Source organism: Typha angustifolia, chromosome 10 (genome assembly GCF_048772165.1).
Source record: "Typha angustifolia cultivar Huaian chromosome 10, ASM4877216v1, whole genome shotgun sequence".
Lineage (NCBI taxonomy): Eukaryota > Viridiplantae > Streptophyta > Magnoliopsida > Poales > Typhaceae > Typha > Typha angustifolia.
The window spans coordinates 8,158,729-8,176,213 of NC_133248.1; the positions used below are offsets into that span (position 1 = coordinate 8,158,729).

General features: G+C 37.9%; 1 protein-coding gene across 1 annotated transcript; it reads right to left on the reverse strand.

The window, feature by feature from the left end:
* Positions 1-9: 9 nt before the first annotated feature.
* On the reverse strand, positions 10-3,691 carry LOC140768793 (fructokinase-2-like). Its single transcript, XM_073109204.1, has 5 exons — positions 3,454-3,691; positions 1,962-2,372; positions 1,370-1,504; positions 552-668; positions 10-347 (listed from the first exon to the last, which is right to left on the reverse strand). The coding sequence occupies exons 1-5, from the start codon at positions 3,625-3,627 to the stop codon at positions 150-152; spliced, it is 1,035 nt and encodes a 344-aa protein (XP_072965305.1). The 5' UTR covers positions 3,628-3,691; the 3' UTR covers positions 10-149.
* Between the last annotated feature and the right edge of the window lie 13,794 nt (positions 3,692-17,485).

Sequence of the window (17,485 nt, forward strand, 5' to 3'; positions counted from 1 at the left end):
TGCCCTTGCTTTACGCTGCATCTGAAGTTTTCTTTGCTAGTTCTTAAATCAACTAGCATAAACTGTTATAATACAAGAGCAAGATGGATTTGCTCTGGCTGTTACAATGCATCTTGCTTTATTGAACTGATGGAGATAAGTTTTCTTCTTCAAAGATGAAACCAAGTATGAAAAACATGCAAGATTTTCCTCCAAAGATGGAATATAAATGATCTACTTCCCCCAGTGTTAATGAGATTCAAGGCGGCGGCCATGGTCGGGAGGGCTGGAATTGCTCCTTTCTGGGTCGTGCAGATTGCTCCGCAGGCATTTGCAAATGTGAGTACCTCCCTCAGCTTCTCCTCATTCTGGGTAAGCAAAAGAAGAGAAATAGTTACCTATTGTCAAAAAATTAAATAAATTCTGTTAGTTTGTCATCTGACAGTTTAAATATTTGTGTCAATTGATTATCTGGCATGACACGATAGTCTGCTATTATGAAAATATGAAGTCCAAGCCTCATTTAATCTCTATTTTTTATTGTCTATTCTTGTGATATGATACACATTAACCTTGAAAAGGGAGATGTCCTTGGCCATGGAAACCAGAAGAGCACCAACAAAAGCATCACCAGCTCCGGTTGTATCAATTGTGTTCACTGCAAACCCTGGTATGCTGCCTTTGAAGTCCTATATATTTGAAAGCAAGAAAACGTAGTCAGATTAAAACCAGAACTCGTTTGATTAATGCATGGGTTAGGAAAATAGCATTCACAATGGATAAGGGAGGATTTTGCATCTGTGAGGGTGTTAATTTATTGAGCATCTTAACCAGGTCTCTTTTGGTGTAAAATTTATCATCACTTCTCTTGTTGGGAGGAGCTAGAGTAGGAGTTTAAGGTGGAAATCATTTTAATTAGTAGATGGGCATTAGGGCATATCATGGTTCCTCGAGAGGCTCCATTATTTCAGCAGCTGCTAGTCCCAACTATGTGGCGTTGGCTACGTCATTTAAGGACACTACAAGAATTAAAGGTTTTTAGTTACAAATAGTTATCGACGAATAGCTAATTAAAGTATTATTAACAAAGAGATTGAAGTTCATCTCTAAAATTTACCACGTAATGATACACTATTATTCGAACTGTCAATATTATCACCTAAACTAGAGACAAATAAAAGTTATGATTATTTCTCCTATTTAGCAGCATATTCAACACTACTACTTGTCATTTCCTTGATATGTATTACTAATTGTTGGATCGAATTAAATGACACTAGCTAGTAGCTTTCTGATCGATGTGATCAATGAACTAAATACATTAATGCCACATGTTTCAAACAGTTATTAAGGACCAATATTAACAGGATTAGGTTGAGGAGAAATAAACCTTGGTGAAGTATCTGCATCCCTTCTCGCCATCAGTAACAATAAGCAGCTTGAGACCCTCAAACCACAACGACAACACGTTCTCCTCGCTTTGTGGATCTTCTTGGGTTAGGAAAGCAACTTCATCATTGCTTACCTACAGTTATTGCAGAAGTTACAGTAGCAAGATCAGAAATGGTTGCAGCTCTCATTACAAATTCTTTTTTTCTTTTTTTCCTTTCTATGATTCGGCTGCAAGATAAACTTTTAAATTTTAATAATTTTTGACAAACAAAAGTAAATTTAGGCCGTACCAATTAGGATAGAAGTTGTCTATACATGATAAACATTGATATTTTCATACGACGAACAGTGAGGTCTGTCTCTATGGTTGGCATATTGAGAGCCAACAGTGAATGTGGGGGAGATGCATAAAAAGTGTGATGATATACAGAGAGTTAGAGTTACAGGAGAAACACGTAGAAGGTGCAAAATACTAATTAAAGAGTGCGTGAGAGTAGTAGTGAGCTGCTCTATAAAAAGACGATTAGATCACGAGCATGGATCGAGTTGGGAGAGTGTTTTCGATGACTAGCTAGTGTTAAGCTATATACCTTGATGAAGTCAGCCTCCTCCCATATGCTCAGAATCCCGTCGCGCGCCGCCTCCTCTGACGGCCACAACGGGAGCCGCAAGTTGGGATCATAGGAGCAGAGGACGCCGGCCTCCTTGGCAGCGCGCATGGCGGCCAGGTGCGCCGACAGGGAGGGCTCGGAGATGAGGTTGATGGAGCCGTAGTGGAAGATGGCGGCGCGGCGGATGAGGGCGAGGTTGAGCTCGGCCTCGGTGAGGAGCATGTCGGCGCTCGGGTTGCGGTAGAACATGAACTCCCGCTCGCCGCCGCTCTTCAGGGTCACGAAGGCCAGGGCCGTGCGAGCGTGGGGGTCGAAGAGCACGCCCTGGTCGTCCACCCCGTTCTGCCGGAGGATGTCGACGAGCATGTGGCCGAACTCGTCGTCGCCAAACTAACAGCAGCCCGTCAAAATTAAAAGTGTTAATTATTTGAGTTCTACGTGAATGCACGAGAATTCTAATTGCATGGATATCCTTTTATCTCATGGTATTTTGCATGGTTTACGTTGACTGGAAGCAGTAAAAGGAAGGTATATAAATTAGAATAAGAGTATTTTTTTATCTTAATTATAATTAATTGATAAGATCTTAATGCTAGTTAGATTTGAGGGATGCCCATATAGAAAAAAAAAAGAACTTAAGAGGTATTCTAACAAAAACCAAATATGATGAGAGCTTTTACAAAGGTATGCATGCAATTAGAGAAAACAATTTCCTGTAACCAAATTTTATTAAGGCGATAGTATATGAACAAACTGATAATATAAAATATTCTAAATTTTGTAGTAAGAGTATTAATTTGAATCTAATAGGAAAAAAATGAAATACTCTAAATTTTGTAGTAAGAGTATTAATTTGAATCTAATAGGAAAAAAAATGAAATACTCTTTTTTTTTTATAGAACAATGACAATCAGAAATCAAATAGAAAGAGTATAGATGTGTTACATGGAAATCATTTAATATTAACCAAGAAAACTGCCCAACCAATAAAAACTTTGATGGTGGTGGTTATAAACTATTGAGTGGAGATAAAATTAGCAAGAGCCAATAAGTTGCCAGGGTGTATAAACTTAGTGACAGTACGGATCAAGAAAATACGTCAAATAAATAACTTAATAAAGTTTAATCCAATTGAAGTCTATTTCTAATGTTTTTAAGGTAGTTACAATCACATATGAAAATTTGCGACAAAACTTTACAACATTTTTTCTTTGAGATATATATCATAGTAAATTTTATTTTCCTTTACATGTAAAGTTTCACTTCTATTTTTCTCCGAACTACTATTTTGCTGAGACGAGAGGTGGGGAATTGAATGTTCCTAATGATAATAGGATGCACGAAAATAATAATTGTTTTCATATATAAAGCACTTCCAATTTGACGTGCATGTGCATGTGTATGTGATGATTAGAAATGGAGAGAAAGGTTTCTCCCGATGCATTCTACTTAATCGATCTCTCTTCCTCACCTTGCCGATGAAGGCAGCCTTGCCGCCGAGCTTGGAGATAGCCACGGCGACGTTCGCCGGAGCTCCGCCGGGGGCCTTGATGAACCCGACCGATTCCGCCAGCGAAACCCCGGGGACGTCCGGCACGAAGTCGATCAGCATCTCTCCAAACGACACCACCAGTGCCGCCGCCATTGCCCCGCTGTTCGTCTCTTTCACTCTACAATGGGAAAGGCGATAAAGATCGGAATAAGAGAGAATGGGGTCTGTTTAAATGGTATTGTTATCCATTTATCCTCGCTGTGTTTCGACTATAGCGACGAATAAAAGCATTACGTGCACTTGGAATATTACTTTAGTCCCGTCTTGGTTGTACGATAGATTAACCGTGATACGTTATTCGTGGGTAAGAACGGACTTTTATTGAAAAAGATAGAATAAATTGTTATTCGTGGGTAAGAACGGACTTTTATTGAAAAAGATAGAATAAATTGATATCGTAATAATTCTTTGCTTTAGGTTGCAAATATTCAATTAATTTTTGATACACGCTCTTAATTTATATCCTTAGTTTTCTTTAAAAGGAAAAATTTATATTGGTTAACTGTTATGAGCACGAAAAATCTCACTAATATTAGATGCTAAAATTATCCAAACTATAAGACTCATCCCAAGCACAACCATAACTCATAGAATGGATAGAGTTCGCGAGCCAGTTTACAACTTTGTTAGCTTTCATAGTAAATATAAAATATTTGAGCAAAAGGGAAGTAAGAGAGTAATGTTTGCTTTGAGCCTAGGGATTTTTTTTTCTGAATTGGTTCAGGAACCCCTAAACTGATCTAGTAATTAAACATCTTTTTATTTTTTTCACATCTAATCAAGTTTATTTTTTAAAAATTAAGACTAAAAAAATAAGTCTAACTAATTAAGTTCGGAGCTTAACCTCAAACCAAACAAGATTTAAGAGATCTTTAATATTAGTGATCACAATCTAGGGTGTATGGTTGACTCGATTGAGGATGTTGACAAGGAGAAAGGAATTCAACTCGATGAAGGGACCTGCCCAGCAGTAGATGGAGAGCATGACCTCCTTAAGGATATATGCTTTGGCAATAAATGAGGAACGGAACATACCTCGCTTGTTGCTGAAAAGGGCTCTAGTAGGTGAGTAGAGGAGGGATCCCATGCCACCAAAGGCAATCGATTCCTATAAATGTTAAAATGAGCATGCCCGATGATATGATTGAAGGAGGGTAGGGTGATGGGTGAGGACTAAGAAGTATTTGCGGGTTAGAATAATAGTTAGCTCCTAGATCACAGCTACTCGACCATTCATGGATCAATGTGAGTGAGAGGTCTTCACGATCACGAATAAGAAAGCGAGAAAGGAAAAATATTGCCACTAAGATATTTAAAAAGAATATGAACCAACATTCATATTTAAATGCCTAGAATTTTCTCACCCAGGCTAGCATCCGGGTTAGGAGGCAATTGTTAGGTTTTTAATTGTTGGCAATTGTGTACAAAATATTCTAAGTGTACTTTTTACATGTATATGAGCTTTACACAAGTCTAGAAAATCTCTGGTTTAAAGAATTGCAAAATTATTGAAGCAAACTTGATGAGATCAAGTCACACCAATAAAGTTTAAGAATATTGGACTTTCGTGAGTACGAATAAGACTCAGATTTGGCTCTATCTTAAAGATTATGAGTACGGATAAGACTCGGATTTGGCTCTATCTTGAAGATCATGAGTACGGATAAGACTCGGATTTGGCTCTATCTTGAAGATCATGAGTACGGATAAGACTCGGATTTGGCTCTATCTTGAAGATCATATATAAGGATTGTGAAACCCTATCTCTAGGGGGTGGAAGAAACATTATTGAGGGTGACTTCTTGAAGCTACATCGGTTCTTCTACCAACAAGGTTCCACTCATCTACAAGAATTTAATCTTTCGTCTTAAGGGCGATCTAGACGAAAGATCAATCTCGAGGGCTATTGAGATTGGACTTCAATCACAAGAAGCAGTGAATCGTGGGTTCTAGCGATCAAGACTGAGAAAAACAAAGTCGTTTGGATCGACGGGGTGTTTTGTGAGTCAGTCTTGTAACTGCTACTATTATAGTGATTGGTTTTGATCCGAGTTTGGATCCATGGTTTTTTTCCCGTTTTGGGTTTTTCCACGTTAAAATCTTGGCGTTCATCTCTGCTTTCGTTCTTAATATTTCTTCGGACTTTTACTTAAGAGAACGAGCGATATCATTGCCTAGTGTTTAGATACATACGTATGTCTAGGGATTTTTTCAATTGGTATCAGAGCGGGTTCTCTCACTCTTTGAGAGAGATCAGATAGGCATGGATTTTCATAGAGATGGACCCTCATCTATTAGACCCCCTATCGAAAGCTAGGATGAGAGCTTATTTGAAATCTATAGATGAGCGAGTATGGATGGCCATTGTGAACGGTTGGACACCACCAATGTATATGGTGAATTAAAAACTTATTAAGAAACCAATTGACTCATGGGATAGATCTGACTATGAAAAAGTCGGCTGGAATAGCAAAGCAATAAATGCTATTTTTAGTTGTGTTTCCTCGGAAGAATTTAAAAGAATTTCTACTTGTGAGATAGCAAAAGAAGCCTCGACGATCTTAGAAACAACTCATGAAGGAACTATGGTTGTAAAACTTTCAAAACTTCAGAGGTTGACTACTAGTTTTGAAACCCTGCGTATGGAGGAGAATGAGACATTTGATGAGTTCTATGCAAAGCTGAGTGATATAGTCAACTCCAGTTTCAACATAGGAGAGAAAATTTCTGAAAACAGAATTGTCCGTAAGATCCTTAGGTCTATTCCAGAAAGGTTTCAGGCAAAAGTTACAGCTATTAAGGAAAGTAAGGATATCGATTCTATGAAAGTTGAACAATTGGTAGGAAATCTACAAACATTTGAGTCCAGTCTTTCAAAACCAAGGAAGTCCAAAGGGATGGCCCTATCCACAGTTGAACAAAATTTAGAGGAGTCTGATGATGAAGGTGATTTAGATGTTGAGATGTTGACCAAGTTTGTCAAAAAGTTCAATAAATTCTTTCGGAAGCCAAACAAGTTGAATGCTGAAAAACTTGATAAAAGCAAAGCCTTTGTGAAAAAGAAGAATACTGTGAGTTCAAATACAGGTGGTACCAACAACAATGTCAAACAGAAAAATAAGAATTCTGAGAATAAAGTTCAATGTTTTAAATGTTCTGGTTTTGGATACATCGCATAAGAATGCCCTAATCGTCTTAAGAGGAAGAGCAAAGCTATGAAAGTTACTTGGGATGACTCAGATGAATCTAATGTTGATTCTGAAAAAGACGAAGAAAACTTTGTAGCTTTTACCTCTTCTCTACTTAATACTGACTCTATTGTTGATACTGATAGTACAGATGATCAGGATATGTTACCTGCTGAGGAAGATGAATATGAAATTCAAAAGGCATATAATGACTTATATCTAGAGTCGTTTAAACTCAAGAAAAGCAATCTTAGACTACTTCAACGACTCAAGGTAATCGAACCAGAAAGAATTCAATTTGAGGAGATGTACAAATTGGAGCTTGAACGTGTCAAAGACCTTTCTGAACAACTTGACAATGCGAAAAATAAAATGAAGGCTGATGAAATTGAACTAGAGCGATTGCATAAGGAAGTTACATTTCTGAAAGGGAAGAACAAACTTGACGAAAATCTAAAAGCTCAGATCTCTGAAAAAGACAGGTATGATGTTGGATATACTGGTAATTCAAATAATAATAAAACTGTATTTGTTTCTGCAGGTATACAAAAGGAAGAATACATGAAGCCATCAACCGCATTTACAAAGCAATCCTGGATGAACCCTTCTAAACAGAAGTTGAATCTACAAACTGGTGAATCTTTGACGATGCCAAAGGTAAACTTTAGTCACACCTCTCGACAAAAGACAGTGGCTGTTCAAGACATATGTCAGGCGACAAATCCTTATTTTCTAATCTCGAAGAACATGAAGGGGGAGTTGTGACATTTGGAGATGGTAACTCATCCAAGGTAATAGGTAAAGGAAAGGGATTGAAGTGCGAGATCTTCTAGACTTGTTGAATGCTCATTTTGAATTCTTTGTAATATCTTGTAATCTAGTTGTTTTGTCACAAATTGCCAAAGGGGGAGATTGTTAGGTTTTTAATTGTTGGCAATTGTGTACAAAATATTCTAAGTGTACTTTTTACATGTATATGAGCTTTATACAAGTCTAGAAAATCTCTGGTTTGAAGAATTGTAAAATTATTGAAGCAAACTTGATGAGATCAAGTCACACCAACAAAGTTTAAGAATGTTGGACTTTCGTGAGTACGAATAAGACTCAGATTTGTCTCTATCTTAAAGATTATGAATACAAATAAGACTCGAATTTGGCTTTATCTTGAAGATCATGAGTACGGATAAGACTCGAATTTGGCTCTATCTTGAAGATCATATATAAGGATTGTGAAACCCTATCTCTAGGGGGGTGGAAGAAACATTATTGAGGGTGACTTCTTGAAGCTACATCGGTTCTTCTACCAACAAGGTTCCACTCATCTACAAGAATTTAATCTTTCGTCTTAAGGGCGATCTAGACGAAAGATCAATCTCGAGGGCTACTGAGATTGGACTTCAATCACAAGAAGCAGTGAATCGTGGGTTCTAGGGATCAAGACTGAGAGAAACAAAGTCGTTTGGATCGACGGGGTGTTTTATGAGCCAGTCTTGTAACTGCTACTATTATAATGATTGGTTTTGATCCGAGTTTGGATCCGTGGTTTTTTTTCCCGTTTTGGGTTTTTTCACGTTAAAATCTTGGCGTTCATCTCTGCTTTCGTTCTTAATATTTCTTCGGACTTTTACTTAAGAGAACGAGCGATATCATTGCCTAGTGTTTAGATACATACGTGTGTCTAGGGATTTTTTCAGCATTAAAAGTTTAAATTTAGAGTAATTAATACAAATGTTAGTGAGCTTTTCAAACACTTTAAAATAGACATCAAATTAGTGTATGGCATTTTATCTACCCTAATCATGATTAGAAGGTCACTAACATAGAAAAGATAGGATTTGCACAACAATAATAAATAAATAGGATTTGCACAACAACAATAAATAAGTATGGGGGTAAGGGATCACCCTAACAGATGCCCAACTCAGGAACCATTTAGAAGGATTATCATGACCCACAGTAGAATAAGAAATAGAAGCAATATAATCACTAATCCAATGCATGTATTTAGTCAAAAATTTATAGATAAAGCACACCTACGGCCACACACCATGAAACACAATCAAAAGCTTTCTCTAAATCAATCTTAATCTCAAGGAAAATATTAATTGACTTGGAAATATGGATTGAATGAACGATCTCCTAGGGTAGACGTGTCGCTCCGCCGTGAAGGTAGACTACTTAGAGAAGATAACTTTAGGTAGGAAAGGCTTGATCCTATAGTCATGATCTTAGCTAAAACCCTAAAAGCAACATTGTATAGAGATATCGGCTAATGGTCCACAACTCGAGACAGGCCAGTTAGGCTTATTAGGGATGAAAAATAAATAAGTTTCTGCCCAACTTGAAAGGAAGATAAGAACTATAAAAGAAACATGAGAGTTGAACAAAGATCCTTACTAACCAATTCCTAATATTTTTAGAAAAAAAATTTTAACCTAAAATCGATTAAACCCTTAGCTTTACCACTAAGATAGACCAAATATCCGATCTCACCACTGCTTCTAAGAAAGGCCCGAGATGCTGATCATAGCATGAGGCATTGAGGGTTTGAAGAGAAGGCCAATCATCCTAGGAAAGGGTCCCCATGACATCCTAGCTCTAGATATTCGAATAAAAATTCATAAATTTTTTATTATTATGCTATGGGCACACAATCAAGGAATCATCAACCAATATTAAATTCTAAATAAATTTACGATGAGCACATATTTTAGTTGAGAATTAAAAGAAAAAAAAACCTAAAGTTGGTATCACCGTCCAAAATCCATGCCATCTTAACTTTTCTCTACCACCTAAGGCTAATTTGACGGAGATCTAGATCTACACATCGACAATTATGATTATCTAGGGTACAACTCTCCAGCTCTACAAGAGGAATAGAAGTCTCCTTAGCTTCTAAGTCATTAATGGAAGCCTTAATCTTAACTCAAGGTTGTGATGCACAAGGATGTGATGGTTCTAATGAGAGAGAAAATGAGAAATTTTAGACAAGTCGGCATGAATATGGTCCAGAGGAGTGGTTAGGCTAGGATAGTCAACCGAAGTCTCCTAATAATTGGCCATAATTTTATGAACCTCAAAGTAATCAAACGAAAACTATTCAAAATGAAAGGGACCTCACTTCTACTTGTGTGAACAACTAACATCAATAAGTAAAGAGGAATGATCCAAAGTAAATGAATCAGATTATATTTAGAAAAATGATCTATTAGAATAGTATAATGAAGACCCTATCAAGATAGTAGAACTTTAAAAATACCAAGTGAAAGGATACTTGAGAACCCCACATCAACAAGACTCTTCAAAAAATTCTCATGGAATTATGAACATTGAAGGGCCTACAACCACTCTAATTATTTTGTGGCTTTTCGTTTGTAGTTATGTTTTGTGACTTTGTCAAGCTATTGAGTTGAGCTGATCATGAGTCGATAATTTCTAGCTCATTTCGAGCTCGAGCTCAGCTCATTTACACCGCGGGCGTCAGTCTTGAAGTAGAGATGTCAAACTAGTTTAAATTGAGCCTGCAAAAAAAGTAATGAGGTTTATGATCAGGAAGGTGAGCTTTCAAGATGACAAATCATTAAAATTATGAAGCATAGTGAGATCACAATCGAGAAAAATGTTGCATAATCTTTTGTTGTTTGAAGGAGACTCCTAAATTAGTAGGGATGAGCTTAGGATATCGAGGCTCATAAAGTATATTGATCAACTCATCCATCGACTACAATCGAGCTTCCTTGATGACAAGCTTAGATTGAAGAAGAAATTCCTTATGGTTGACCAGGGTGGTGAGGGGTTGAAAGGAAGAGTCAGTGAGGGAGAGAGAGGAGATGAACGGGTGAAAGATGAGGCTACAAAAGTGAAAAAATATGATTAAGATGTAAGAGTCAAACTAGCACTAAGGGAGGGACAAGGAAAAGAGTGAGGTCCAAACATAGTAAGCGAGGGCACGAGAGTAAGAGTGGGTGGATTAGGGATAGGGATGGAAGTAAAGGTATCAGATCCCTAAATAGATGAGAAGGCACAAAAAGGATTCGACCACTGGAGGAGAGAGATACAACAAGTCCCCAAGCGGATGAGAGGCAATAGGGGATTCAAAAAGGATGAGAGGATTAGGAATAACAAGATTTGTATCTTGGATCATGTGATCCTCTTCATTTTCAGAGATAGTGGCAAGTGAAAGGATCTCTTCATTTTCAGAGACAGTGGCAAGTGAAAGGATAGGCAGCCTATCCAAAGCCATTTGAGAAGAAGCTAAAACTTCACTAGAGGAAAAGCCAACCACAGAAGGGCACGTAGATCTATCAGATCCAACTGAATCAGCATGGAGATCACTCATCTATTATGGACCAGATCTGGAATGATCTGTCCATAGGATGATTATAAAAATTTAGATGGAGGTAGCCTCTTGAGTTATGGTTCTAATGGCTCTAGTTTCACCTAAATCGGAGGTCAGGATGAAAAGATAAAAATAAATAGTGGAGATATATCAGGGAGGGCAAAACGGTAATTTCTGACGTTGTGGCGGTCGTTGGAGGGTGGTGGACGGTCGTGTAGTAGGGTGGCTGCTGGAGATAGGATGTGGCTAGGGTTTGGATGTTTGAAAGGGATCTACGGTTAAGATCTACTCCTATAAAAATAAAGATAATCCAACAACAAATATAAAAAAGATAAAGACGAAAATAATAACCGACTAAACTCAGATTTCTCTCAATAATCATTATCAATTCATGTCCACCCCTATTTATAGGAGTAAAATCCCTAACGGATCGGATCCACATGCGGGTTATCCGATTTATTTTCTAAGTAACTAATTTGACTCGACTCGACTTAACTTAACTTAACCCCTGTGGTCGGATCGTAACATCATCTAGCAAACTAGTTATTAAACTTGCACTTGGAGAAAAGCATGCCAAATGGCTTTCCCCCAAATGAGAGACGATAGTATTGAGACAATGAGAAGCTTGATGCATCTCAAAAGTGATACAAGGAGTGACCTTAGAGAGTTGTATGGTCTAAAGCATGATAACCATCACCATATCCTAGGTAGTGAAGAAGCCTTATTGACAATAGAGGTTGTAGCCTTGTCGGTAACAAAGTTTACTTAAGTCAACTGAATAGATGCTTCCAATTGTGCAAGGACACCACCATTAGGAGCCATTGTCGTTCTGTGCATAAGAAAGGCTTAGTGTAACACCCCATTTTAAAAACAAGAGCGGGAGGGGGGGAAGTGTGGGGGACCCACGCATGTGCCGAGCACGTGTGTGCGTCCCAGCACCCCTGCCACCGCGTCCTTCTTCTCCTTCCTCTTCCCTTGCCGTGTACGCCACCATCCCCACCTCCATTATCTCTTTCTTCCCCTCACTGCAGCCATCCCAACCCCCATTTTCTCCTCCACCTCACTACCTCTCTCCCTCTTCTTTCTCGCGGGTTGCCGACATCGGAGATGAAGCCTCGGAGCCGACGAAGCCCCGGATCTGGAACCGACGAGCCTGCCGACCAACCCCCTCAGTAAGCCCTCCTTCCCTCTTTCATTTTCTTCCCCTTTACTTGCCTTTCTCGGTCTCGGGCTGCGCCGTTGGCACTGTCAGCCTCGTGCTGCGCTGCAGGCACCGTCAGCCTCATGCCGCGCCATCGGCACCGCAAGCCCTTAGGCCTTCCCTTTCTCCCTCTGTCTCCCCCACTCAGTGAGCTGCGGTCTGATTGCAGCCCACAGGCCCTCCCTGGGTGGGCTGAGGTCCAAACCGCAGCCCACTAGGCTTGGGTTGGGTGGGCTGCAAACCGCAACCCACCAAGCAAGCCTTTGGTGGGCTGTGGTTGGACCCCAGCCCACTTCTGCCAATCTTGTGGGTTGCAGTTGGACTACAGCCCACCAAGGCCCCCCTTGCCTATTGGGTTAGGTTTGAGCCTAACCCAATACTCCCAACCTAGCCCATTTGGGGCCATTTAGACTTTATAACCCCGTGTATCTACTTCCATTTGATTAATCAGCCTAACCACCCCCGTAATGATAATTTATTATCATATGAATTTTAGGATAACATAGAACTCACCCTAGAAAACAGTTGACTCATGTTTATGCCTAAACATAAATTCTCTAATAAAGAAATTTATTTTATTAATTCGCTAATCTTACGTATATGAATTAATAAGATTGACACTACGTGAGGAGGATTTTGAGATTCCAAAGGAGTAGGCTAGCTGAGGAGATTTAGTGTACTATGATGTATCTTGACATATGCAATTATTGATAAATTACTCATGATGATATTATGAGAATGCTAGCATATGTATTAGTAACGATGATCTACATGTATCTTGTATGATATACCCTTGCATAAATATCTGTTGTGGATATAGAATATAACGATCATAATGATTATAACATGCCTTATACACTTACAGACATTGCACCACTTCCACCTATCATTAGTAGTCGGGTTTTGATTAGGCAGTGCCCCTACTCACTCAGCCCAGGGTTAAGGGTAGAGTGTATCTTATATGACTATACTATTAGCAGTCTACACATGAGGTCGGGAGCCTATGTGGCATTTAGGTAATTATACTGTATAGTCAGGACTAGATTATAATGATAAAAGAACATGATTGTGAGGCGGGGATATATCTCTAGCGGTACCTGACGACGCAAGGTTAGGGCGTCCATTGATGAGCCGAGTCCATTGATGAGCCGAGTGCTTACGACTGGGGTCCTTAGTCTGATGGCCTCAGACCAACCAGTCACATGTAGTGTCACCATACATATGTAGGTGGCATTACCGCTAGATATGTATATATCTCCCTCGATGTATAAGATGATGGATGGTTAAGATGATGGATGGTTATGTGATGGATGATTTTATTGAGAGTATTTGGCTCGGTGAGCTATGATAAACATGATTAATACCTTGGTGGGCATGAGATGACTAAACTACTCTTTTATTGCTGTGCATAATATGTAAAAACTATGATTGAGATTTGTATGAATAAAAAATTGTATCAAGCATGATATATGTGTGGACTTATCTTGATACGTTTAGGAACTATCATGTTTTAGGATAGTGACGTGAAATCTTTATTAATTGCATTGATATAGTAACTCATGGTAAATCATTTCAACAAGCATATTGTTATTACTAGCATGCATTAGATATGCACATGTGATTTCATTATTTAGATTGTATGGATCCTACTCGCTGGGCTGTGAGCTCACCACCTTTTAGTGGCATTATTTCAGAGCTAGGGGACGCAGATGCGGGTAGCGAGGAATAGCTGCCTTTCTATTTCAGTATGTCTATTAGTTGTATTGAGCCCTGTGAGAGCGTTATGATTGACGTTGTATTTTAGACTTTAGCATTGTATTTTGAATGTGTATTTACAAGGCTTGTTGTGGCATGTGGAACTTATATCCGGACTCTTATAATTGAGTTTATTTATGATATGAACTATGTTGCTTGTGACTTGTGAGATTCTATTACTGACAGGTCATGTGATATACCGAGAAATTTACCCACGTGGTTTACACGTGTATTTGGAGGTTTGGGTGTTTCACCTAGTTTACGTGTAAGTATTATTTATTCACTAATGTAATAAAGTTATGTATATAAAGGATGAGGGAGATGGTTACCGATTTAACTCTCTAAATTATCGAAAATAATAAATATAATATCTTACATAAACTAATAAATGTTAATTTAATTTGTTTATTTATACTAAAAATATTAGAACTAATATGTCTCACTGATGCAATATGGTAACTAACATAAAAACTAACCATCTTCTTGTCAAGGGTAAGCATTATTTTGTGCCAAACCAAACACTAAATTTAAGCATGTAAATTACCCTTGAAACGCATTAATGTACCAACCAGACGGTGCCCTATAATTTAGATGTATCATGTACAGCATTACATGTGAATTCTGAATTTAAATTCAAATTCAAACCGTCTCATTTTCTAGCCGTTACACCTCTGACGAACTATAAAAGGAGGTGGTGGCCAGATCATTTCATTTCATTTCAAACTGCTTCGTTCAGAGGATACTCTTCTTCTTCCTCTCTCTCTCTCTCTCTCTCTCTCTCTCTCTCTCTCTCTCTCTCTCTCTCTCTCTCTCTCTTCTACTTCTTCTTCCTCTCTCACTCTTCTACCTCTTCTTCTTCCTCTCTCACTTGTACCTTAGTAGTGTGAAGGAAACCCCCAGGTTAGGTTGATTCAAATTTCGGGAGATTTCTTATTTTGTTCTGGGTTTTGAGTTATTTTGGTATGCAATTTTCTGTTAGTATCAGTGTTCTTCTTCATGGTCTTTTTGGATTTGATTATTTTAAAATTCCGGTTATTCTTATTCGATTTCGCATTTCTTGGGAAGAAACGTTTAAGGGGATAGTAAACTTGGTAGGAGAATGAGGTGTTGCAAGATTTATCTGGAGATGAATGTTTTCTTTAAGGTTTATGGTTTACGGGTAAGTGAGGCAGTAATCTTGAATCAAAATTATCCTCATCCTCTCGAGTTTCTTCATCTCTCTTCTAAGATTTGATGGCGAGGCAGCTTGGATGGCTCTAAAAGCAACCGCTGCAGCCATCTCTCTTCTAATTCCGGTTACTCTTATTTGAATTTCGCATTTCTTGGGAAGAAACGTTTAAGGGGATAGTAAAATTGGTAGCAGAGTCAGGTGTTGCAAGATTTATCTGGAGATGAATGTTTTCTTTAAGGTTTACAGTTTACGGGTAAGTGAGGCAGTAATCTTGAATCAAAATTATCCTCATCCTCTCTAGTTTCTTCATCTCTCTTCTAAGATTTGATGGCGAGGCAGCTTGGATGGCTCTAAAAGCAACCGCTGCAGCCATCTCCCTTCTAATTCCAGTTTCTCTTATTTGAATTTCGCATTTCTTCGGTAGAAACGTTTAAGGGGATAATAAAAGTGGTAGGAGAATGAGGTGTTGCAAGATTTATCTGGAGATGAATGTTTTCTTTAAGGTTTACGGTTTACGGGTAAGTGAGGCAGTAATCTTGAATCAAAATTATCCTCATCCTCTTGAGTTCCTTCATCTCCCTTCTAAGATCTGATGGCGAGGCAGCTTGGATGGCTCTAAAAAGCAACCGCTGCAGCCATTCCCATTTAGAGGAGAGAAAAGGTAAATTAATTCGTATTTTCTATGGGTTGAATTATTTAGGTATGCAATTTTCACAGGGGCTAGGATTTCGTATTTTCTGTCGTGATGTTTTGCATTTAGTTATTCCATAATTTAGTTTCATGTTATTGGATTTCACAATTCTTGGCGAGAGCATTAAGGGAGAGATGAAAGTGGCAAGAGAATGAGGCGTTACATGCTTTTGGAGATATTTATTTTCTTTTATGGTGTTTTCTTTATGACGGATCTGATCATAAGATAGGAGTGATCTACTCTGCATTATCTATCAGAGATTAGATTAATCTAATCTGTCTTTCCCTCATTTCCTATAATTTTCTCTAATTTTAGAAGTTTTCCTACATTCCCAGTAATGTTTTCTATATTTTCAATTATCTTAAGATGCAAGTTTAACTAGCAGTTGAATTTAGGATGCCGGTCTCGGTTCAGACTTTTATTTAATTTCATTATTCCATATTCTCATTTATTTCTTGGATGTCTGACATCATTTGGCAGAATTGCCATTTTTTTTGGGCACAAAAAGCAAAAGGGGATAATATAATTGTTTATAGTAAAGCAGACAACTCTTCAATTATTTTTGCTAATATTGTTACTCTTGGAGCTACTTACTTTCTTTACTTTCATGTTGCTGACTTTTTGATCGATCTGATGTGAATTAGGTGAATCTGAGCCAATTAGATTTATTTTCTGTTATTCATCATTCCTCATTTTTTTGGTAAAGTTATTTAATTTTTCACCTTTTAGAAGCTTCCCTTTGCTATTAATAAGATTTCTGCATATTGAGTTATTTTGGTATATAGCCTTGAGTTAAGTTTTGAAATTGAGATGGTGTATGATTCTACTTCATGTTTTCTTGCATTTGATTTATCTGTTGTCTCTGTGTATTTCTTGGATGTCACATCGTTGAAATAATTGATAAAAAGACTGGTAAGCCGAAGGTAAAACTAGTAATGGTGAGGGCCGTGAGGCATCATATCTTTCTTTTGGTGTCTGCCATTACTTTTCTGATTATTTTCATTCATATTGTTATGATTGGAATACTTCGTTTCCTCTTATTGTTAGCTTTTCGATGGCTCCTCATTAGAATGAGAGGTGAGGATACTAACAGAGGAAGAACACTATAATATTTATCAAAGATAAACCTCTTCCCTTCCTTAAGAATGTTTTCTATAATTTCTGTTATTTTAGTATGCAATCTCATTTATTTGGGTTTGTACCTGTGGTGATAGTTCCATACTTCCATGATTTCCTGCCTTTGATTTTTCCCAGATGAAGTACTGCCAAAAATTATTGGCAAGAAACATCAAGGGAAGCTAAATCTAGTACAAGGCATTATTAATTTCCTTGAGGTAGTCTCTTTTCATTGCTCATTATCATTCGTGTTGCTTGGGCATTATTATCTTCCTTGTTCATTTTCATTCGTGTTGTATGAATTATTAGTTTCCTTGTTTATTCTCCTTGAGATACTGCTTTTTTTTTTCCAATGTTTTTGGTTTTTCATTGCATAGTCAGTGAATAGTTGATTGTGAAATGAACTTGTGGAGTTACAATGAGCAATGGAGTTATTACTCCTACATTCTGGTAATGAGTTGTGCTTAATGCTAATCTTATTTCTTTTGGA

What these genes read in the sequence shown, in the direction of transcription:
- LOC140768793 (XM_073109204.1), bottom strand. Translation starts at nt 3,627, where the DNA reads ATGGCGGCGGCACTGGTGGTGTCGTTTGGAGAGATGCTGATCGACTTC. An exon ending in AGGAGGCTGACTTCATCAAG is followed by an intron (nt 1,505 to 1,961) that starts GTATATAGCTTA and finishes CAATAACTGTAG; the next exon opens with GTAAGCAATGATGAAGTTGC. An exon ending in AGGACATCTCCCTTTTCAAG is followed by an intron (nt 348 to 551) that starts GTTAATGTGTAT and finishes TTGCTTACCCAG; the next exon opens with AATGAGGAGAAGCTGAGGGA.